Source organism: Dromiciops gliroides, chromosome 6 (genome assembly GCF_019393635.1).
Source record: "Dromiciops gliroides isolate mDroGli1 chromosome 6, mDroGli1.pri, whole genome shotgun sequence".
NCBI classification, from domain to species: domain Eukaryota; kingdom Metazoa; phylum Chordata; class Mammalia; order Microbiotheria; family Microbiotheriidae; genus Dromiciops; species Dromiciops gliroides.
In genome coordinates, this window is record NC_057866.1 from 49,447,149 (window position 1) to 49,471,861 (window position 24,713).

A 24,713-nucleotide genomic window follows, 5' to 3' on the forward strand; every position below is an offset into this window, starting at 1 on the left:
AGATTATATGGTTGAATTTAGATAGAATGGAGAGCTGATTCAGTATAAGGAAGACTATAAACATAACTGACCATAGTAATAACAAGAACAAAAAAAATTATCATTACATATATACAGAAAAATCTTTTCATAGAATACAGCACCCATTCCTGCTAAATATGCTAGAAAATATAGGAACAAATGGATATTTCCTTATTATGACAAGTATTATATCTTTAAAAGGGGTTATCCAATAAAAGAAAGGAGTAAACCAAGAATATTTACTACAATTACTATTATTCAATACAGGGCTAGAAATGTTTGACACAGTAATAAGACAAGAACAAGAAGTTGAGAGAATAAGCATAAGAAAAGACAAAATTATTACTTTTGCAAAGGATGTGATGGTTCGCTGAGGGAATTGTAGAGCCTACTGAAAAACTAACTTAAATGATTAGCAACTTCAACAAAGTTGTAGGATATTAAAATAAACACACAAACCATTAACATTTTTGTGTTACTAATAAAATCCTGCGGAAAGAGGTAAAAAGAATAATTCCATTTGAAATAACTAAAATGATTAAAATTAGAATAGAAGCAGAAAAATGCAGAAAAAAAATCTTTGCAGCAAGTTTCTCTGATAAAGTTCTTATTTCTAAAATCCATAGGGAACTCATTCAAATTTATAAGAGATCCATTTTTCAATTGATAAATGGTCAAAGGATACAAACAGGAAGTTTTCAAAGAAAGAAATCCAAACTATCAATAGCTATATTTAAAAATCATCTAAATCACTAATAATTTATGAAATGCAAATTAAAATAACACTTAGGTTCCAGCTCACAATCATCAGGTTGGCAAAGTGGGCAAAAAAGAAAAATGACAAATGTTGGAATGACTGTGGAAAAACAAGCATATTAATCCATTATCAGTAAAGCTGTTGGCTGGTCTGGTCATTGTAGAAACCAATTAAAGCTATTAAACTATACATACACTTTGACCCGGCAATACCAGTATAAGGTATATACTCCAAAGCGAGGTGTGTATAACACTTCTGTTACGAGGGCTTGCCAAGGCCTTCTGAGGGATTCTCATCCACCTCTGGTATCTACCTTTACCCAACTGTCACCTGTGGCTCCAAGAAGCTTAGCATATATGGCAGCTACACACTGGTGAACCGTCTGGGCTAAACCAAATTGAGGGTTGACGGGACATAAACCCATCAGTGAGTTAGGGGGGTGTCTGTAGAGTACACAGAGCTAAGTAAGACATCAAAGATGGCAAGGCCATCCACTGCGACCCAGACCACCACCAGTCATTCTGACTTTGGTCTTGACACTGGACGTCAGTGACTCTTAAAGAGAGTGAAATGATGACTTTGTGCAACTCTGTTTCACATGAATCCAATTCACCCATGAGTCAAGACATAGCCCTATGATGTCACTGGTCCTTTTTGAAAACAAAAAACGACAAAAAACTTCAAAGAGATGAAAGAAAGAGGAAAAGGACTCATAGGTACGAAAATACTTACAGCAGTTCTTTTTTGTGGTGGCAAAGAACTGGGAACTGAAAGGGTATCTATCAATTGGGGAATAGCTAAACAAGTTGTGGTATGTGAATGTGATAGAATACTATTTTGTCATAAGAAATAATGACTGGAATGGTTTCAAGAGAAACCTGTGAAAGAGATCTAGTGGACATAAAATCAATATGACTTGGCAAATGATTGGATGTAGCAGGGGCAGAGGAGTAAAGAAGGAAAAGTCAAGGATAATTTCGAGATTATAAACCTAGGTTCTGGGGCAGCTAGGTGGTGCAGTGGATAGAGCACCAGCCCTGGATTCAGGAGGAGCTGAGTTCAAATCCGGTCTCAGACACTTAACACTTACTAGCTGTGTGACCCTGGGCAAGTCACTTAACCCCAATTGCCTCACCAAAAAAACACCAAAAAACAAAACAAAACAAAACAAAAAACCCTAGGTTCTTAGGTATGTGGCAGTATCTTTAAAATAATTTTTTTTGGGGGGGGGGTGCAATGAGGGTTAAGTGACTTGCCCAGAGTCACACAGCTAGTAAGTGTCAAGTGTCTGAGGCCAGGTTTGAACTCAGATCCTCCTGAATCCAGGGCCAGTTCTTTATCCATTGCGCCACCTAGATGCCCCACTTCAAAAGAAATTTTAAAAAACATTTGGAAAAAGTAAAAGACCTATTTAAATTAAATTAAATTAAAATGTTTATAGCAGCTCTGTTTGTGGTGGCTTGGAACTGGAAATTAAAGGAATGCCCATCAATTGGGGAATGGCTAAACAAGCTGTGGTATATGATGGTAATGGAATATTATTGTGCTATAAGAAATGACAAGCAGGATGATTTCAGAAAGGCCTGAAAAGACTTGTATGAACTGATGTATAGTGAAGTGAGCAGAACCAAGAGAACATTGTGCACAGAGACAGCAATATTGTTTGATGAAGAACTGTGAGTGACTTAACTATTCTCAGCAGTACAATGATACAAGACAATCCCAAAGGACTGATAATGAAGCATACTATCCACCTCCAAAGAAAGAACTGACATGGATTGAACATAGACTGAAGGATGCTATTTCTCACTTACTTTCATTCTTTTTTCTTTTATTCAAGTTTTCTTGTACAAAATGACTAATAAGGCAATGTTTTACATAATTGCACATGTATAACCCCTATCTGATTGCTTACTGCCTCAGGGAGGGAAGGAGAGATAAAATTTGGAACTCAAAACTATAAATAAAAATGTTTATCGTTAAAAAAAATTTGGAAGAGGAGAAGGTTTATGGGGATGATAACAACTTCTGTTTTGGACGAAATAAGTTTGAGAGGCTTGCAAGCTATCCAGAGGTCAAGTAGGCAGTTAATGATATAGCATTACAGTTCAGGAGAACAATTAGGGTAAAATATACAGATCTGGGAGTCACCCACATATAGACTATACTTAAATACATAAAAGGGAATAGGATAAACAAAGAAAAAAATAAAGAAGAGGGCCCAGTAGAGAGCCCCAAGAGACAACCATGATAAGATGCCAGAGATGAATGTGAAACAGAAGTGAGACACAGGAAAGAAGAAGAGAAGCATGTTAACAGAAGTCGAGAGGAGAAAGAAATGAAAACCAAGAAAAAAAATTATGAGAATCAGCATGTCAATCCCAGGGGGGAAAAGTAACAACAATGTTTTGTGGCGTCACAAATCAGATTAAAAGGTGCTGAGAAGTGAGAGGGCAGAAAAGAAGTGAAAGCAGTGGATAGAGAAAACTCTAGGAATCTGGCAGTAAAAAGGAAGGAGAAATAGTACAACAGCTTGCAGGGATGGTAGTAAAGGGGTCAATGCAGGCATGCTTATGAGCAGCAGGGAAGGAGTCAACAAAAATGAGGAAACGACAAATACTTGTGTATATCTATGAGTGAATGAGTGACTGAGTGTGTGTGTGTGTGTGTGTCTGTGCATATGAGACAGAAATGAAAAGAGACACAGATAGAAACAGAGAGACAGAATGAGAAAGGCGGAAGGGAGAGAAGATATAAGAGATAATGAGAGCAAGGACAAGAGAATGATTGAAGGGGTAAGTTACTGGAAGGCATAAGATCAAGGTACCATTTCTTTTTTAGATACTAAGTAAAGAGATTGGGTGAAGATACAGTGGGATTTTTTTTTTTTTTTGTCATAGAGTAGGGAAGATGAGTGACCTCATTGTGAGTGGCCATGATTTTCTTAGTGAAGTAGAAGGTAAAGACATCTGCCAAGAGTAATGAGCACAGATGTGATAACACTGAGTGAGGAAAGGAGAGAAGAGAAGCTTTGAAAAAGCCATTTATGCAAAAAGGGTTAAGTGTTAATCAAGGAAGAATAAAAAGATTGTTGTATAGAAGTGAGGGCTTCATTGTAATTAGGTAATATGAATTTTAAGTAGCCAGTTATCTCCATTGTGATTTCTTCCAATAATCTTCTGAAGCAGTGGAATAAAAGCAGAAGAAAAATAGTAGAGATGACTCACCACTGCTAGTTGTTAAAGCGTAAATGGATAAGAATATAGGGGATTAATAGGCAGAAGACAGTTCATAAATGAATAGGTTAACTATTGGGTAAAGGCTCTGAAGGGAAAAAAGTGATTTCAGAGCAAGGGAATGAAATGAAAAATGGAGAGAAATGGAGGCTGCAATTAGGGTTCGCGGCAGGGAAGAGATGGAAGGATTATGATCACAGAAGGGATTTCAGAGTTCAACATCATAGAGTTGTATAGTTACTGTATGACCTAAAGTGTAACCATCCCTGTGGGTGGATAAGATGAAATGCAGTCAAAAAGTACAATTGTTCCTTCTGGATCAAAACTAGAGATATTGTACAATTCTTTTCCCCAAGCCAAGCTAATAAAAATTTATTAAGTACTTATGATGCTCCAGGCACTGTGCTAAGCGATGAGGGTAAAAAGAAAAGGCAAAAAAACATCTATGTTCTCAAGGAGCTCCTATTAATCTTCCAGGCAGCCAACATAATCTGTAATTTTAATAGCTTCATTAATTTTTTTTTTGCTGTTAACAAAAACTTATTTCAAACAAAGGCATGTTTTTCACAATGCACATGCAGACACATACATGCACACACATGCAGAGTATTTGAATAAATCAATGCAATTCTCTGGATATACACCATTATCATGACAGCAAATGCTAAGAGAGGAAAGTGAAATTTATTATTAAACAAAATCCTTGCCTTTTTTCCCTCCTTTCCCATTATCTTACCTAATGTATGTGATGGTATCATTTGGGAAAAATAGCCAATGAAATGGATGACTTGAATAATCAATGAGGTTAAATTTAGGAAGAAGAATTCACTTTAATTATATGAATACTCTCTTCTGATTAGAATAAGAAAGTGACATGGCTTCATGCTTCTATACATAGACACATATATTTTTTAACATTCTCTTTCTACTTCTATCCCCAAATGCTGAGTTAGACAGAAAAGCAAGTATAGGGAATGGAGATAATGGCAAATTAATACCTGCCTTTTGAATCAGTGGAATAAGGTACTTCTTCCTTTTACTAGAGGGATGAACCCCTGTAAAAAACTGATTCAAAAAAACCAAAAAACTGATTCCAAACAGGCCTAAGAACATTGAAATACTTAGGCCACCTACAAGCTTGACAAGTTAAATGCAGTGTGAGTTCAGAGAAACATTCTACTTAAGCCTGCATAAAACTGGTATTAGATCAAATGATCATTGATGATGGTTAAGGATTAGTAATGTACCTGACTGTATTTATTTCAATTTTATATCATCTATGAAGTGATTTATAATGCACAGAATGGGCAATAATGGATGAGTTATAATCCACCTGGTAGTCGAGAACTCCCAAATTGGTGAGATCATAGATCCATTTGGGTGTTTTAGTCTGACCTCTGCTCTAACTACTCAATGGTCTGACAGCAGACTTCCATGGGTAACCAGTCTTTTCCTGTCTGCTACAAAAGTGTCAACTTCTTTTTGGGGGTATGGGGGGTGGTTGTGGTGGTATGTGGTGATCACCATGTACAGAATTTTATTGGTCTCAGTAGTCTACAAGCTCTGTAAACAGACATTTTCTGATAGCTTTCATTGTCCTCCCTCTATGTATATCTTAGTCGAAGTACACGAGTTTAAAGATTTATCTTGATTTAATCAAAAATATCTTGTCAAGTCACTCACAGAAGTTTCCCACTTCTCCATTCTCTGTACTAGATATTCGTGCATGAACTTTGCCAAGGTTAGGGAACCAAATGTCTCATAAATGGATGCTCCTTCCATGAAAATAACTCTACCAAGCCTTTTATTCAGCTCTGAGGAGAACCTGGGAATTACTCATCTTTTTTTATATCTCTCAGACTAATTTACAGCAAAAACGTCAATATGGATGTGGCTCAGTTCCTCTAGTAGCATAGCCAATTGTTGGTAACTAGACAAGATCTCAAGATAATAGTTGATGTTTATAAGTGGTCAGAGAACTGGGTGGCCTCGATCACAGCAGAAATGGTCGTCACCCTGCTCCACTCTTGCCTTCGCACCTACCTCTTCTTTTTGTCAGTGATCGCCACTGTGGAAGCAGTAGGAGGTCACTTGATGCTCAAGGCTGCTCTGTGTGTTCAGAAGCAGCTAGGTGGCACAGGACATAAAGGCTCCAACACCTGAGCCTCAGACACCTCCCAGCTGCTCGGCTCTGGGGAAGTCATTTTAACCTCGTTTGCCTTCATTATGTCTTCAAATGTAAAACAGGGATCATAACTGCACCTCCCTCCCAAGGCTGTTGAGAGGATCCAATGAGATCGTGTTTGTCAAGTGCTCAGCCCAGCTTTTGGCACAGAGGTGCTTTAAACACTTTGCCTCTTCCCCTTCATAATCACCTAATGGACAAATGTTTCCATGTTCGGCCTCTACATATCTAGATTGGTAACAGACTACTCACTGTCTGAAGCCAAAGGAAAACCATGGCATTTTTGGAAGTTTTATATTAAAGACTAAATTTGTCTTTTTCCAGCCTCCACCCTTTCCTTGTTCCTGGTTCTGCCATAGAGAACCAGGTAGAACAGTTTAATTCTAGATGACAGTTTTTCAAATACTTAAATACTGTTATTATAGTCCTGTCTTCTTTCTCCCTACAAAACATCCTCCAGTCCTTCATCTAATATTCACACAATAGGAATTTGAGGTCCCGCACTAGCCTGACTGCTCTCCTTCAGATCTGGAGAGAGAAAAAATTGTATTTGAATCCCACAGATCTAGTAGAATTCTGTAATTTGAACATTAATAGTTGTATTCAATTGATATGAACATAATTTATAACAAATAAAAGAACTAAATGTTGAAAATTTAAAACATCATCATTCACCTTAAATATGGAGCAAAAAACTTCATCTACCTTATAATATCCATTGCCTGATAAAGAATTTCTGATTGATCAACTCCAATGACCCTTTTTGCACCAGCTTTAGCCGCAAACATAGAAAGAATCCCAGTTCCACAACCAACATCCAGAACTACCTGGAATAAAAGAAGTGCATGTTAGTATCTCTTTTGTTCTAATATCTATTTCAATATATATAAAAAAAATTCTGATGGGGAATGATTAAAACAAAGTTTACCAATCAAAATGGAGATCCAATTCCAATTTATCCTAAAGGAAAACACTGTTATAGATTGGTTTAGATTAGCTCTTTACAAACTAATAATAGTTTTTTTTTGTTTTTTGTTTTTTTTTTAATGTATGAGGTATTTTATTTTTTCCGTTACATGTAAAGATAGTTCTCAACTTTTGTTTATACAAGCTTTACAATTTCAGATTTTTCTCCCTCCCACCCCTCCCTCCCCCCTCCCCTAGACAGCAGGTAATCTGATATAGGTTATATCTATATATCTCTATACATATACATATAGATAGATATAATAATAGTTTTTAAAAGAACACTCACACAAAGCTAAACACTTTCTTCTTGGCCCTAGAGAAGAAATGAAGTTTACTGAGAGAAACACATAATTATGGTTGCGTATGGTTGCATATTCTCACTTTTGTCAGATGCAATCATTAAATGGTTGGTTTTGTTCAACTTTTTTTGTTTTTTTACAAGGGATAAACATCACTGGCAGTGGAGAATGTGACCAGATATGATTATGATGTAAAACCAAAAGGCATCATTAAAACTTTTTTTACAAAATGAAAATCTTGACCAGGTGGCATAAGGCAGAATAATATACAAAACAAATATTTCATGAGTATCTACTGTGCAGATAGCATAAAATTTGGGTATTTTAAAAATAAAGTAAATATAATAAAGAAATAAATGAAAATGAAATTACTCAAAATGATATAAAGAGAATTTCAAGCAGATTTTATCCATTATGTGCTGAAAAAGTAATCACTTGGAATTATGTTTAGCAAAGTTATAAAGAACTGATTTGAATGGGAATACTCTTAATTAACGATGACTATTAATCATGAATACGTAGTAATAATATTGTGTCACTTTATGCCACATTAGAATAAGGATAAGAAATCATACTGTCTCCACAGGATATTTGTGAATGATAGTTTTAAAATTTGCATCTATTTTAAAAATGTAAAGCATGTTGGACTCTCAAATAAATATGATGTTCTTATCTAAAGAACACAGTATGAAGGTAAGAGTGCTGCTCTTCACTCTCTGCTCCTTTGGTACTGTGCACAATGCTCTGAAAATTCTAGAGCTGAAGGATCCAGGTTCGAACCTGTTTCTGAAGTGCTTCCTGCCAGTGGGACCTTGAGGAAATCATTTAATCTTCCTGCAAGACACTTTCAACATCTGTAAAACAAGGTGGCTGCTGTCTCTAGATTTATGGTGCCATGAATCCCAGATCCTACAATCCTTTCGTGTGACTCCTCATTATTCGGTCGGGTGATTTCCCCTACTCTGGTTTCATTTGCCTACATAATTCCAACTTGATCTCCTGGTCTGCCATTTTAATGATTCACTAGGCACCACTATAGAATACCTCAAACTCTGATCTTCTGCTATTCCTGACCTATTCATTCCCAACCCTAGTTAACTTCTGCCATCCAGCTCTCCCAATCTTGTCCCGGATTCCCATCCAATCCAACTGTTCCTATGATACTGAGCACTATTAAAAATTCATTTAGTTACTCTAAATCAAAAATTCTTTACTTAAAATATGTTTTTCAAAAAAACATGCCTGTATAATTAATGAACTTGATACAGGATAGTGTATTGAACGACAGTACTGTCATTCTGTACTCCAGAGCAGCGGATAGAATAGTCTTAAATATAACAAAAGCAGATAACATTTTGTGGCCTGAGCTACTCACCTTGTCTTTAAAAATATGTGAATTTTGGTATATAAAATCTCGATAGCTTTCTGTCCGTACTTTATCCTAGATATGGAAGGAAAAAAATTATATTCACAAAATAATCTTTAAAAAAAAATTTGTCCAGGAAAATAGTTACAACTTTTATCACTTTTTCTTGGCTGAAGTGAGGACTAAAAGAAAATCATGAAGAACTACAATAGATTTATATGCTTGTAAAATATAAGTGTAATGGTTTCTAAAAATAATATAACTCTTCTTAGTATACATGACATTTGATTCCAAGGAAAAGTCATTAGTATTCAAATAAGATCTAAGCGCTTAAAATATTTTTGTGCCTTAAAATGTATATTATCCTCCATCTACTTCAAGACTCTAATTAGTAATTAAAGCTTATACCAAAAGAACATGATGCTTCTATAGCAATAATGTACAAATACCTTAAAACCACAAAGGAAGGAAAAAGTGAAATACGTAAATTAAGAAGCTGAGGTAAAAAGGAAAAAATGATGCTACAAAAACCACTGATCAAGTCCTATCTATTTTATATTCTTGCTTTGCTTCTAGGATCTCCTCTGCTAAGAAATGATGCTGAGAAACCTACTAATACAGCGATTAAACCAATGGAACTGTACAACCCACAATATGAAACTCCACACTATGAAATTCACATGGCAGTAGCAGTCATTCAACTCAAATATGTGAATGTTAGTACAACTAGCAGTTTAACTTCATGGAGTACTGGTACATACACCACCTTTAAAAAACTGTCCAAGTGAAAACCCAGATTCACAACAAATTAGACAGTTTCTGCTTCTGTTGCCAAGGAAGAAAAATGTGTAATAAAAATCACATAAAAGAAAAAAGATTTTTTTGTTTGTTTACTTGACATATTTATCCTTGGTAAAGCATGGAATAAGGAACACATCTGTGATTTCAGTGGTATAAGAAACTCCTGGAAGGAAAGACCCTCTCCCAATTCAGGTTAGCACCTCTTTTGCAATTTATAGTCTTCAGAATTGCCTAGGGCATTAAAAAGCTAAGTGACTTGTCCAAGGTCACAAAGCCAGTATATGTCAGATGCAGATCTTTCTAACCCAAAGGCTGCCAGCAGGGGAATAAAGATGAAACTTTTATGTATTGCTGTGTCGCTGTGCAATATCACTCAGATTCAAAGAATAAACACCTTTAAATTGGTACTGGATAATAACAGCAGCCTTATTTAATTACTGGATATCTAACTAAAGAATAACAATCCATAATTCAAGTTTGATCTGAACATTAATGATTTCTTGGTGATGACACCAGTTAAATCTGTACCCAAAAGTATTTATATAGCAATGTATAATGGTTTTTCCAGACTACTATAAACATATTTTCTCACAAAACAAAACTAAACAAACAAAAAACCCCATAATACCTAGATATTAGTTATGTGATACAAAAATTGATAGTTCCTTAAAAAGCATATAATTTAACATATTTCAGCTTTTTTTTGCTCTCCTTACTATCTAACTGCTGAACATGCTGAAACAAGCAAGCTCAAAAAAGATCAACATCCGTCAGGAAAGCAGTCAGTTGGAAACCACTCAGCAATCACACTGCCTCAGCACAGCTCCAACTCAATCAATGGAGCCCCAACTTCTAGCCTAGTTATATGTGTTGCTGCTCAACTGATCTATTTTGGTTCTCTCAATTTATCAGTTTTCTGTCACATGAATTCACTCTTGTGCAATGAGGAGCTAAAGAAGATAAATAAATAGATATGCATATATACATACATATGCATGCCTCATATATATGTACATTTATAAAATAAATTTACAAAACCAAGTGATTTTTCTTATTTTTGAAAAGAGAAAACATTAAAGACCAGTTTTTACATCCCATTAATGAAACTTGTAACAAAAGATCAAGAACAAGAAGTACAAAATACCAAAGCAGCAAACAGAAAACAATAACATGTGTACATATCACAGTCACCACTCAGCAAATATGAAATATTACATAATGGTAGTACAAGGTGGCAAGAAATAATACCAGAGAATTAAAGTGGCATGAGATTTTTCTTAAAATAATTTACATGATGAGGTAAAATCAGATGTAAATGGCAAAAGCAGCTACTAAATTAAATTTTAGTCATACCACCATACATATTTGTAGTCATACGTACCCTCATCTTTTACTTTTCTGAGAAAAAAAAAGGTCATTCATCAGGACCTCATTCTCCCCTATGCTAAACCTCAAACAGTCTCTTTATCACATTCCACTCTCACTTCCTTTGCCCCAGTCTCTGACAAAAACATGGACATTCTCTTTCCTCCTCTCATGCCCGATTCCATCCCCTCCACTTCTCTAAAGCAGCTCACTCACTCCTTCTAATCTTCCATTTTTTTTGTTAGCTACTGGTTCCTTTTTTGCTGCCTCCAAACATGAGCAGGACTCCCTCATTCTTTACAAACAAACCCTCTTTCACCTGATCCTACCTTCCTTTCCATCTATTGCCCTGTGTATCCTCATCTAACTTCCAGGACAAAGCTGTTTCCATTGCCTCCACATCCTTACCATGCACTCACCTCTCAACCCCTTAATATCTAGTTTCTAAACACCACCCGGCTGAAATTGCTTTTTCCAATGGTACAATTATTTCTCGATTGCTAAATCTAAAGGCCTTACTCTCAGATGATCTTTATTAATCTCTCTGCTGTTCTAGATATTCTTTCCTCTCGTTTTTTGTGACATGACTCTCTTCTGTTTCTCCCCTATTTGCCTGAGTAGTATTTGACAGTCATCTCTGTGAGATCAACATCCATCTACTACCCCTAACCATGACTGTTCCCCAGTCTTTGCCCTAGGCATTCTTCTCTTTTAAATACACTATCTGGTTGATTTCACCAGCTTCCACGGATTAACACGTTTCTTGTATACAGTTCTCTTTTTGAAAGAAACATACTTATTTTACTTTATCTATCTATCTATCTATTTATTTATTTATTTACTGTTCATTACCTTTTCTTTCTTTCACTAAAATCCTAATTAATGCCTGGTCATGATATGGAGATATTCTTGAGTTCTCAAAACCTATACCAGTGGAGCACAGACTCTGACAGGTCCTACCAAGCTGGAAGGACTTAAGAGTATGGACCTGTTACCTTTGGTTCAAATACCCATCTACCTGAATTCACAAGGGCAAGCATCTTCAACCCATGAATACCTTCAGTTAAGGTGAGGGTTCTTAACCTGGGGTCTATGAACTTATTCTTCTATTATCTTAATAAATGGAATTCAATATAATTGGTTTGCTTTGCAATTCTATGTACTTTATAAATTTTAAAATATTATAAGGGTCTACAGGCAAAATTAGACTGCCACAGGGGTCCACAACACAAAAAAAAGTGGCGGTGGTTGTTTTTGAGTTACTTCTGGTGTGTCTGACAATTCTTCATGCCCTCATTTGGGGTTGTCTTGGAAAAGATACAGGAGTGGTTTCCCATTTCCTTCTCCAGCTCATTTTACAAATGAGGAAGTAAGGCAGAGTTAAGTGACTTGCCTAAGGTCACAGAGCTAGTAAGAATCTGAGTCAGTTCTGAACTCACTAAAATGAGTATTCCTAATTCCAGGCCCAGCACTCTATTTACTGTGCCACCTACCTGCCCCCCCAAAAAAGGTTAGACACCTCTGTATCATGGCATGGAGAGAGTGTAAAAAGTTCCACACTGGAAAAGTTATGGACCTTTGAAGTAGTAATTTATCACTAAAAGATAGGGTCCAGATGTTTTAACAGCTAATTTATGGACAGAGATAAAAAGCAAGATCAATTTGGCTAAGGATGCACAGAATGGTCAGGCATAGAGAGGCAGTGATCTGCATTAATGGAAGGCATGCTCACACTTATGAGATCACCAATCTATTTGAGTACTGTGAGAAATAATTATTAATATAATCAATATCTTGGGGGATCCAGATATCTCCCCTTCTTTCTTAGCCTTCTCTTCCCTCCACTCAAAGGCAAGGTCTCCTTGAGAGATCTATTTCATCAAATCTCTCCTTCTGGGCTAAGCCCAAGCCAAGTGCACAAAAGGAGCCTTGAGTTAGACCGATTCTTTTGTCTAGATAAGCTGAAGGACTTTACTGATGAGATATGGCACCAATGGTCAATGTAGAAGGGGCTCTTTGAGCCTTGAAGGAAGTGAAGGAAGCTAAGCATTCTAAGAATGATCTCTGGACTGCAAAGGGCATAAGAAAAACTACACCAGAGGACTGGTGATGAATGTTGCACCAATTTTCAAAATAGGGAAATGAGAAATGTTTTTCAAACCATGGACTATGAACTTGACTCTAAAATCTCCAAAAAGCATCTAACAGATTCTTTCATCCTAACCATGTGGACAAGATGGAGAGATGTGGATTAGATCAGAAATGTCATATATACAGTCCATGCCACCAGATTAAAATGTAATTGGAAAATATTTAACAAAATAAAAACACAATGGAATGCAGATGGTAATATGTAGTTTTCAAAGTCAATGTGAAGTCTGCAGGGATGCTCGTGTATGGTTTAGTGGCCCTTGCTTTTATGTGCATTTGATACCACTGGGTTAGATGATGTTATAGATGGATTTAGGGCTAGCTGCCACTTGGAAGGAGATCTATAATAGTAGCGCTTTGTCACTCCATACCATTTAGCAATTTTTCAATGATTTGGATGAAAACATAGTTGCTATGATAAACCAATACGTAGATGCCACAAGCTAGGAGGGTTACAAGAAAGGTTACAGAGTCAGGTTCTAAAAAGACCTCTCAAGAGATTAGAACGATGAACTATATGACTAAGAGGTGTTAATAGAATATATGGATCACCTGGATTTGATGGAGGTACCTTATTATCCAAGGGGAGTTTTATGAAACCCTGGATTAATAGGATTAATAGGAGCAAAATGTCCTTCAACTGAACTCCAAACTGAACCCAGATAGCTAGGAGATAAAAGACCCTACCTGGTGATTTCTTTCCCCTCAGGATAAGAAGTCCCTATCTTATGGTAACATTTGGGCATCCTCATCCTTGCCAAACCCTTTTTTGGTGATGCTTCTGTATTCCCTCCATACTTGTTATAACTGACATTATTAAACTACTTTTTGCTCCTGGGTTGATTTCTTATCATACTATTGAAACTGACAACACCCTGTAATCAATGGACTAAAACCATATACACCCTCAGAAACGGGGAGTCCTCTGAGCTTCTCTCTTAGGAGGGGAGTCTCCACATGATCATGTGTTGTGTCATGTGTAATCTTTCTTCTTGGGACAATAAAATATTAAATTGATATCATGCTTTTTCTGTCCGTCTCTGATTTGGAGGAGAAATTAAACATTATTTCTCTGATCTGTTTGCATGGTATTGTACCCTAATAAGAGAAGGCACTTAATAAATGTTTGCTGAGTGACCTTCACAACCCAGCTCCAGACAAATGAGCCTCTACCTCCACATCTGAGTCTTGGCACTGCCATGCCTAAGCCTAAAATGCCCTCCCTCCCCCACTCCACCTCTTAGAACCCCTCACTCCTTTAAAGGTCAGCTCAAGGGTCATTTCCTTGAAGACACCTTCCTGATTCCTGACCTTGTTAATGTGTTTCACTTCACCAGTCATGCTGCACTGATTTCAGACTTAGTTGTGAACACGTCTCCCCCAGCAGAATGTAAATTCCTTGAGGGTAGGTACTATCTCACTTTACTATTTGTATCCCCCCAGTTCCAAACACCACATGTAGAGCTTTAGTAAATTCTTGTTGATTGAAAATAAATGCTGGGGCAGCTAGGTGGTGCAGTAGATAAAGCACTGGTCCTGGATTCAGCAGGACCTGAGTTCAAATCCAGCCTCAGACACTTGACACTTACTAGCGGTGTGACCCTGGGAAAGTCACTTAACCCCAATTGCCTCACCGAAAGAAAGAAAGAAAGAAAGAAAGAAAGAAAGAAAGGAAGGAAGGAAGGAAGGAAGGAAGGAAGGAAGGAAGGAAGGAAGGAAGGAAGGAAGGAAGGAAGGAAGGAAGGAAGGAAGGAAGGAAGGAAGGAAGAAAATAAATGCTTTGGGGCTATTTTAAGGGGAAAAACCTGTTAATCATAGTGAAACCATTTTATCCCTTAATACAACCCACTATATGACAGCAGAAATACATGTAGATGTAAAAGAACCCTAATACAAACAAAATAATTATAACTTTTCACGAATTACCAGTTCCCACATTGTGATAATAATAAAAATAATTCATAAAAATTAGAACCCACTAAAATTATTTTATCAATTCTAAGACCCCAAACTTTTGAGTCTTGATTTGGGGAAGGCAAATAAAATAATGATTTAAAGAACGACTTGGAGTGGAAATATTTTAACAACAACAACAACAAAATAATTAATGGTAACATCTAGATTTCATGAAAGGAAAGATCGGGGGATTTTCAGTTTTATCAAATTAAAATCAATGTTTTTTCATTTTAAAAAAAGCCACAGTATCATTTTTTGACAAAATATACATAGAATAAGAGATATGTGCAGAAAATTAAACATTAAAATTAAAAACACTAATTAATGCAGTAAAAACCTGAAGTTGATCCAGATTTCAAATAACTGGCAAATTTATACATCACTATATGACTGAAATCTATGAAGGATTGTTATAGATTGCTAAAATTTTGAAGAAAATGTTGAAAAATAAAAAATTGGTAGAAAATAATTATTTTAATCTATTAAAATAAACTAGTGACTATTTAGAATTTTTTCTGGTTTCTAAACCTGTGAAAAACTACACAAAACTAACTATTGTTTTCAGTAAGAATATTAACATCTTTCCTCTTTAAAATTCACTTTTCAAAGAAAAAACTAATTTAAAAAAAAAATGTAAGGACATCACTGCTGTTGAATTCACAAATTGCTTTTATTCTTTCGTATTCTTTTTATCCCAAGACAAGCTACCAGGTATCTTAGGGGTTAAAAATGCAGCTGTCCTAAAGCATATTTATAGAGAATGAGTCTGCATCACTCCATTCTCTCACCAACACAGATTTGACGCAGTTTTGCTCCCTTTCTAACCTTTAGCATCTCTTCGTGTATCCCATAATGCCCATACGAGCTGAAATAAACACCATCCTCATCCTCGTTAAGGTCTGCAATGGTGGTGGTGGATGATGAGTTGGTTCTGACATCTGCGTTCATCACGAAATCCTGGGCAAACTGTCTGTAATCAATTTGAAACATACCCTTGAGACAGGTTTACTGGACCATGAACAAGGGAAAGGGGCTGGTGGTGGGGGGTGGAGTGAGAATTGCACTAAGCCTTGACAAGAGCAAAAATCAGTCCTAAGAACTTGAACAGCCCCCCCCCCCCACGGGCTCAGAAGTAGTAACACATTGAACTGCAGTCCTTGCCATTCTGCGCAGCAGAGTACACATTTCTTCTCCAAATAATAAAGTAAAAAGGCACAACTGCAGTCTGTGAACTCTACTGACTTTTCAACTTAACTCACCCTCTTATTTCTTTCATACATTTGAAAAATTAAATGTAGTTTTTCTCTTATGACTAGACATTAAATAGCAACATTCTAAAAATCAATCAAACCAAGTTATTTTCCTGGACATTTTTTAAAGAAGAGGTAGGGCTAAAAAAGGGAAGGCTGGCCACAAAGTGAGATCAAATAAACTTGGTATTTTTATCTGTATATATACTAACACAAGACCACAACCCTCAACTGCAAAAATTCAGTTTCCTTATCAAACAGATAAAGGTACTATCTGTAAAATATGAGATAAAAAATACTTAAGAGCTAGCAGTCTAGAAATGTTGAAAACTACTGCATAATATCCACTTGGGGAAAACAAAAAAGAGCAAGGAACTTACCTAGATAATTAAATTATCTAATTATTCTTCTTGCCATAACAATTTTTTTCTTGCAAAATGAAAAAATGCTATCCATAACAACTTTACAGATGGTGGGAATTGTAGCTGAAAGTATTCTGAAATTTGTATTACTTAGTTATGCTAGAATGCAGTTGATCTGTAAATTAGCTTAAAAGTCCCCAATTCTAGTTTAACCCTACTACCTGTATAATAGTCATGTATTCATGTCTTAAATTTTGCTTTTCTGCTCAATTTTCTGTTTCTCAGGAACTAGTTTCTTTGCTCTATGCTTTTCCATCAGAGATAAAGCAGATACCTGCAATGTCCCCAGTTCCTGCTTCTTCTTTTTTGTAAATGTTCTGTGCAAGGTCAGTTAGAGAAGATTTCGTTCTGATACAGAGATAAAAACTCAAACCCATAGGTTCATAGGCTGTTTCTTCAACCTTGCTGGAACTAGCCTCAATTTAAAAAACTGGATGGATCCTTCCCAGTTAGCCCCCAAAGAGGGTAGAGAAACTTCTCTCTTGAACAAAGACCTTTAGGTAACTGTATTTAACAACTACAAATCGGATGGGCCTGCCAGATCCCAGTAATCAGCAGAGGCCTATGGTGTCACTTGGCTATTCAAGCTACTGACTCAATTTAATTCAATTCAACAAGCCCTCATTGCAGAGTGGAGGAGACAGAGGGCTAAGAATAGTTGATCTCTAAAGTATCTTGTAGGTCTAAAATTTTATGCTTCAATTATAAATAATCAAGAACAGCTTCCCATTATTAATGAAATTACTTCATTCTCTGGAGGTCTTCCCGGGCTCTAGCTAATGCTGCTTCAGCAGACTGTGCTCTGGCTTCCATGTGCTTCAACCGTTCAAGAACAGATGCGTTGTCACTGAGCCCATTAGGGTATGAGAATGGGACTGTCACTGGCTCATAAAGATCTTCTACATCTAAAGAAATACATGGACAGTGTTAGATCATCTCATCCAAATTGGTTATCTACTAACAAACATTTAAATAGAGTGTATACTATGATCTCAATATTGATCTTATTAAAAAGATTAACCACAGATATTTAATTAATAAGGTACCTAGTGTATATATCAATGGCTATACTGTCTTAAATTCTATTTAAACTTTTTTTAAGCTTTTAAAATTAATCTGTCCTTCCCACTACCTCCCCAATACCAACTGAGAAAAATTTAAAAACAAAAATCCAAATCTCTCAATCTATTATAGTCCAGCAAAACAAATTCCCACATTAGCTATGTCTGAAAACGTAGGTCTCTTTCTGCATTTAAAATTTATTATCTGTCTGTCAAGAGATGAACAATGTTTCTCCATCATTCTTCCGGAGTCATTTTTTTTTCATTTCTTTCTTTCTTTCTTTTTTTTTTGTGAGGGAATTGGGGTTAAGTGACTTGCCCAGGGTCACACAGCTAGTAAGTGTTAAGTATCTGAGGCCAGATTTGAACTCAGGTACTCCTGACTCCAGGGCCGGTGCTCTATCCACTGTGCCACCTAGCTGCCTCCCGAGTCATTTTTTATCGCTGCTTTGATGAGAATTCTGAAGTCTTTCAAAGCTGTTTTCTTTAATGTTATCAAGGTATAAATTGTTTTAATTCTGTTCATTAAACTCTAAAGTAGCATAGTGGCATTTTCATACTTCAATTGTTCACTATTGCATATAAAACAAGTGCACATGCAGCTTATTACATTTAGCCACTAATTCTAGAAACAATGAGTTTTCTATGAAATTAATATAGTGATAACAACACTGTACTAGGAAGCAAAGAGGCAGGTTTCAGCCTCAGTTCAGATGCCAGCTAAGATATCTCATATCATTTTTATCTCTTTGGGTCTCAGTTCCTTCATCTGAAGCTTAAGGAAGATTAGACACACAATCGAAAAGTCCGTTCCAATTCTAAAATTATAGTATTCTAGGATTCTTTGATGGTTCCACAAATCTCAAGGAAAAACTCTATAAAATCTGATTCTTTCTTTACTCATACAAAGTTTTTTTCACTAGTATTACAGAATGAGCAATTCTCCAAACGTAATCTAACAAATCTGGAAAGTTCTACCCCATTTGCATAATCAATTTCTCATCTAATGTTAAAAAAAATTTTTCAGACAAATAAAAGAATATGTATACCATATTTTCTTCTTTTTTTTTCTAAAATTTAATCTAAACCAGTGTGATGCTTCCAGATAACTTTTATAGCTGGAGTCAATATAGGAACATCAGTCACTGAATATTGTCCAATTTTTAACTATGTTCTGCTGCTGTTCCAACTTCCACACTGAACCACAAAAGTTCACACCTAGGAGAAGCTAACTCACTTAGCTCTGTGCTCCCTGGTACAATGTATCCTAGTCTTCACTCTAGTTATTTTTTACTCTTCCATCAAATGAGTACCATCTTGATGCAACTTTCCTCCACTCCTTTTCACTGAGAACTGTAATCAAATCACCACTATCAACTATCATTGTCTTTGGAAAAGGTATGTTGTTAGTGGAGCGTTCTATTGTTCCATCCACAATCTTAGTAACTTACAAGACTATAATTTTGTTTTCTGCTCATCACTTCCTTATAGGTGTTATCTGTCTTTTTCATTAAAATATAAGCTCCTTAAGGGCATGAAATTGCTTTTCTGTCCATACTCCCAAAGCTTAGGGAAGTACTTGAATACACAGTAACTGCTTAATAAACATTTTTTGTTCATTTATTCATTTAATTACATTATTCATTTTATATTCTGCTTTCAAATTTTTTCAGGATTAAGCAAATCAGCTTTAGTAAAAAATATTTTCAAGCTACAATTAAGATAATTACACTAACTACTGGCAATATTAGTGACAAAAAAAATAACATAATAAGAAAATTCAGATTTTAAAATTTGACAAAGAAAACAGTGAACTTAATAGTCACCCAAGGACTCAAAATTGTAGAAATTCTTTGTTCCCTGAACCTATCAATTTGGTGATAGTGAGAACCTTATTTCAGATTTCAGAGGCAATGGAAGAGAATTGGAACCTCAGCTCCCTGTTTCACTATGCCCAAGCTCCTGACTAAGGCATCTGAGCAATGACTGGTATATCTGTCCCATTGCCCAAGTGCTAGGGCCAAAAGGACCAGCTTACAACCTAAAAAAACCCCATCAGGTTCCATTAGTCTCCCCAGATGACCAGGATATACCTGGTGAAGTTAGAAGAATGAAAGTCTCAGATGCAAAGCATACCTGAAGATGTATCTTTAAAGGAGACTGTATTTTTAATAACATACAGTTGAGTCCCACCACCACCACAAATGCAGCATGTTTATGCTGGCCTGGTCAGTGTACTCAAAAAAATCACATCTAAATGCACTAGTATTGAAGATATCCAACAATCTGACTTCTGCCCATTTCTCCAGACATGCTATCTTCTTATTACTAGAATCACTTTTGTTCACTCTATTCTGCTGGTTAAATGGTCTTTCCACTCAAGACACAACTCAAATTCTTACTCATCTATGACCATCCAAGCCTTTAGTGGTCATTCTCTCATCTTAGCTCCTCTTAATACTTCAATATCTATTAGCTAATGTAATTAGAAAGACAGAACAATTCAGCTGCAGAGCAGAATAGCAACAGCTACTGCCAATCTAGAACAGCAGTTTCCCTGATACACACCAAGACAGCATCAAAGCAGATGTAATGTAGGTAACGCCTGAATGTCTCAGTAGGTGGTTGGTTACACTGTGGTAGGTGAGCTGTGTGTTATTAAAGGACGAGGAGTAAAAGAACAGAGTGAAGATTCTGGCAAGGCAGTTCAGTTCTGAGAACACTGATTACCTCTGTGGATTTCCCTGTGCCCAGGACTAAAGAGTCAAGCATTGATAACTGCTGATATACAAGTTCAGCAACAGCCACGTCCCATACATCTGCCTCTTTCCCTAGTTAGTCTTCTAAGGTATGCCGAGGCCATAGGTGTTAAGGTCCAAGCAGTGAATGGTCAATGGGTCCTGATACTTGTGGCACATAGCACATGTTCTTTTGGTATATATTTTTAATGTATGAAACTACCCAGTTAAGTCCTTTGAGGGCAGAAGCCACATTTTATAACACTCTATATCTATAATGCCCTGTATGTAACAGTGAATAACTGGTTTTGGTGATACTATGAATTATCTGAATGAATGAAAACAAATTTAATAAGCACTTACTATGTGCCAAACACTATGCTAAGTGATGTTACAAAAAAAAAGAAGAGAGCCCAATTCTCAAGAAGTTCACACCATAATTGGAGAAAACAACACTTATAAGAAAATGCAGGGTAGTTGGCAAGGACTAGGACTATTCAGAATATGCCTGTCCCACAAATGAGAGGCCCACCATCCCTGGGAAGAGTGGGGTGGAACTAAGGGCTGGAGTACAGAAAGGATCTGCTTCCTTCTGGAATGGGTGGGAATACAGAGTCAGTGTTCAGAAAGGAGAAGAAAAGGAAAAGGGAACGTTGGCAATAAGGTTGGGAGTTGGCAATCTAGTTTGTCAACAGTCGTAATTTAAATTGACACTAGAAGCCATATAGTCCAAACTATACCTGACCAAGAATGTCCAACATTCTCCAAGTGGTCATCCAGCCTTTGACTGAATATAGCAAGTAAAGGGAAACTCTGTCATTCCAAGCAGCACATGTCATTTGGGGATAACACTAATTGTTTTATATATATATATACACACACACATATTTATATAAATAAATATAAAGATCTTTATGTGTATGTCTGTAGAGACACACCCCCCCTCTTTACTTTAAACCTCAATCTCCTTCTCTGCAACTTCCTCCCACTGTTCCAAGTTCTAACCTTTGTGGCCAAACAGAACAAGTCTAATTCCTCTCCCACCAGAGAGCCTCTCAAATATTTGAAGACAATTAGTATTTCTTCCTTAAGTCATCCCTTCGCCAAAATAAAGTGCCCAATTCCTTTTACTCTTCCTCAAATGGCCTGGTCTCAAGGCCCCTCTCTCTGGCCACCCTTCTGGACGGCTCTCTAGTTATGCTATTCAATGTCCATCCTAAAATTCAAGATCCAGCACTGAGCACAGTAATACAAATATGTTCTGCCTGGGGCAAGGTATAGTGAGATACTAAGTTCCCACGTTTTGTAGGTTATGCCTTTCTCAATGCAGCTTAAAAAAGTAAATAGTTTTCTTAGCTATCTAACATTGTTTACTCACATCTTGAGAGCAATTGCAATGCACTAAAGATTAGTCCTAGATCTTTTGCCACAGGAAAGGACTTCATATGTATCTCTATTCATTTCATCCAAATTTATTAGAACTATCATTCTAGTTCATCTAGGTCTTTTGGGGTCCTAACTGTTGTCCAATGTGTTAGCTAGCTATTCCTCTCAGATTTGTGTCATCTGCAAATGTGATGAGCATGCCATCTATGCCTTCATCTAAATGATTTGTAAAAAATGTTTAACAGAACTGAGACATGATAAATATCCGAGACATGATATTAAAGATGCCTCCAAGGAGGCATCTGCCCACTGATAATTAGTTATAAGTCTATCTAATGGGGTGTGAGAACTGATCCTCAAAGCAATCCTGTCGGGTAGGTAGTATTCATATGATCTTCATAAGATCCTAGATCAAGAGCTGGAAGAGACTGGAAGGGGATTGGTCATACATATTCAAGCTTAATGAGATCAAAGTGAAACTGAGACTAAATACAGTATAAAGCCCAAGTTAGACAGTTAGCAAGTGGTAAATAATACTTGAAGTCAAGTCTTCTCACTCTAACTTCTGTACTTTTTCCATTCTGTTACACTGGCACCCTAAAATCACAAGTGATTTACTGATGTGAATCCATTCAGAGCACAAATTAGCAACTAACTACCTTAACCACTGGGGTACCACATACAGTGATATATTTTCTTCAGTATGCTTTGTCCACATTTCTCTCACACAAAATTGTACTTATTGCTAGAGAAAAGAGAAAAATTAGGATGAACGATGCCATAAAGATTCAGGTTATTATAATACCATCATCTTACCAAACTGAAGTAAAAGGTCATCTTCTAATACTGGTTTCAAATATTCCTCTTTCTCCCAAGGCACTGGGTTGCATAAGGAATTCAAATACTCTGACGTTGGATTCTAGAGAGAAAAACAATTACATGTTACTTTAAAATGTCTTGACTAATGAAATGATATTTAAAAAACCAAACTGTTATGCAAGAAAAAAGAAGCCCGGGTTGTCTTTCAGAACAAGTGTGTGTATGTGTGTGTGTGTGTGTGCGTGTGTGTGTGTGTGTGTGTATGTTTATGATTACTACCTGCCATTTCTGAAAGCTGACAGCATCATTACCTTCTGAAGAGCAGTTGATACTTTGCTGCTATCTAATGAACAACTCAGATTTAATTTTCTTCCCTGGAGGATAGGGGACTTAAGGAGATTCCAATGTAAAACTGGTATCATCTATATGCAATAAAGAAATTGTAACCAAGGTCCCTAAACTACTAATGAAATTAATTTCTGCTTTAGCTCTACATGAGGGCCTTATTTTATATAATCTATCATACCATTGCACCAGGAACCAGGCACAGTATTTATAGAAAGAACTTAATACATGTTTTTATTTAAACAAATGAATTTTTATTTAAAATCTATCAAGCTAACAGGTTCTTAAAAGTCACTATAACCCTGATCTTACATTCTGAATTTGGTAAGTCACCTGTTTCCTCAACTCAAACAAAAATAAAAAGTTCTAATAATACATTCCTTTTGCATATAATACCAATTCCCCCCCCCAAGAATGTTATCGGTATTAAAATATTTTCAAAATATTTTATATATACATTAGTCCTTAGCATACACTTCTCCAAAGGCTGTGATTTCCCCAATATAAGGAATAGAAAATCTAAAAAGTTTTGTTCTTTTGTTTGCTCTTTATCTGCCTCATATCTGCAAAGGATTTTATAAATATTATAAATTAAGTCATCCACTTACCTTAAGTCTAATGAAATTTATTAGCTTAATATATCCATAAAATTCAAGTCCTGCAAAAAAAAACAAATGATAAAGAAAATTCAAATCTTATAATGTATTATTTAATTGAACTGTTTTTCTGTAGATTTGTACCATTAATCACAATATTTCTATACTCACATATTTCAGCTATTCAAATTATTTTAAATTTTAAAAATAGGAAATAATGACTTTAATACTTAAAATCCACAAGCTGCAGGATCTTAAAAAAATCTGAATAGCATAAATCTAAATAGCATAAATAACACAATATGAGAGAAAAACAATTTTAGAATATTATTGTTAACTTGAGAAGACTGTAGCAAAGAAGATACATGTCTGGGTTTGGAATCAGGAAGACTTGGGTTCAAATCCCACCTCCGATGCTTACCATAATGGGTCACTTTTGACAAGTTGCTTAACCTGTCTAGTCCTTAGTCAACTAAGACTTATCTACTGAAATCAAAGACATTTTCAATCTGACTTGGTGAAGGGCATTTGAATTCCAGCGAAATCATAGATTCTTGATGTTTTGACACTGCTTGTTTATAAGGACACAAATGATCTAGAAAAAATTCAGTCAACATTTAGAAGTGATATTAATTTTCCAACCTTCACAGTGCCTAATAAATGAAGTTTTACTTTTACCAACTTAACTGGAATACTTAATTTGTCTAAGGTTACATTAACTTCTTAACCTGGAATTTAAGACCTTATACAATCTACCACAAGATTTTTTTTTTGCGCGTGGGGGGAGGCGGGGAAAGGGGAGGATGAGATGGAGCAAATGGTCAGATCTGTGTTTTATTATTATTCTTAGTTTGACATTTGGGTGGAAGAGATAGGAAGCAAAGAGATCAGATAATGAGGCCCTGAACTAGGGTTGAGGCTGTATGAATGGAAGAAAGGGGGGAGATAAAAGTTATATTATGGAGTTGCAGAAGCATAAAACTTGGCAAC

At 36.1% G+C, this 24,713-nt stretch overlaps 1 protein-coding gene across 2 annotated transcripts in view; it reads right to left on the reverse strand.

Annotated features, from left to right (window-relative positions):
• PRMT3 (protein arginine methyltransferase 3) overlaps window positions 1-24,713 on the reverse strand; it is a 145,829-nt gene that overhangs the window by 103,740 nt on the left and 17,376 nt on the right. For both annotated transcript variants that reach the window (XM_043973313.1, XM_043973311.1), the window contains exons 4-9: window positions 23,736-23,785; window positions 22,780-22,882; window positions 17,524-17,683; window positions 15,932-16,076; window positions 8,843-8,908; window positions 6,905-7,026 (exon numbers count right to left, since the gene is read on the reverse strand). In XM_043973313.1, the coding sequence (XP_043829248.1) occupies window positions 6,905-7,026; window positions 8,843-8,908; window positions 15,932-16,076; window positions 17,524-17,683; window positions 22,780-22,882; window positions 23,736-23,785 (646 nt within the window). The remainder of the gene's footprint in view (window positions 1-6,904; window positions 7,027-8,842; window positions 8,909-15,931; window positions 16,077-17,523; window positions 17,684-22,779; window positions 22,883-23,735; window positions 23,786-24,713) is intronic.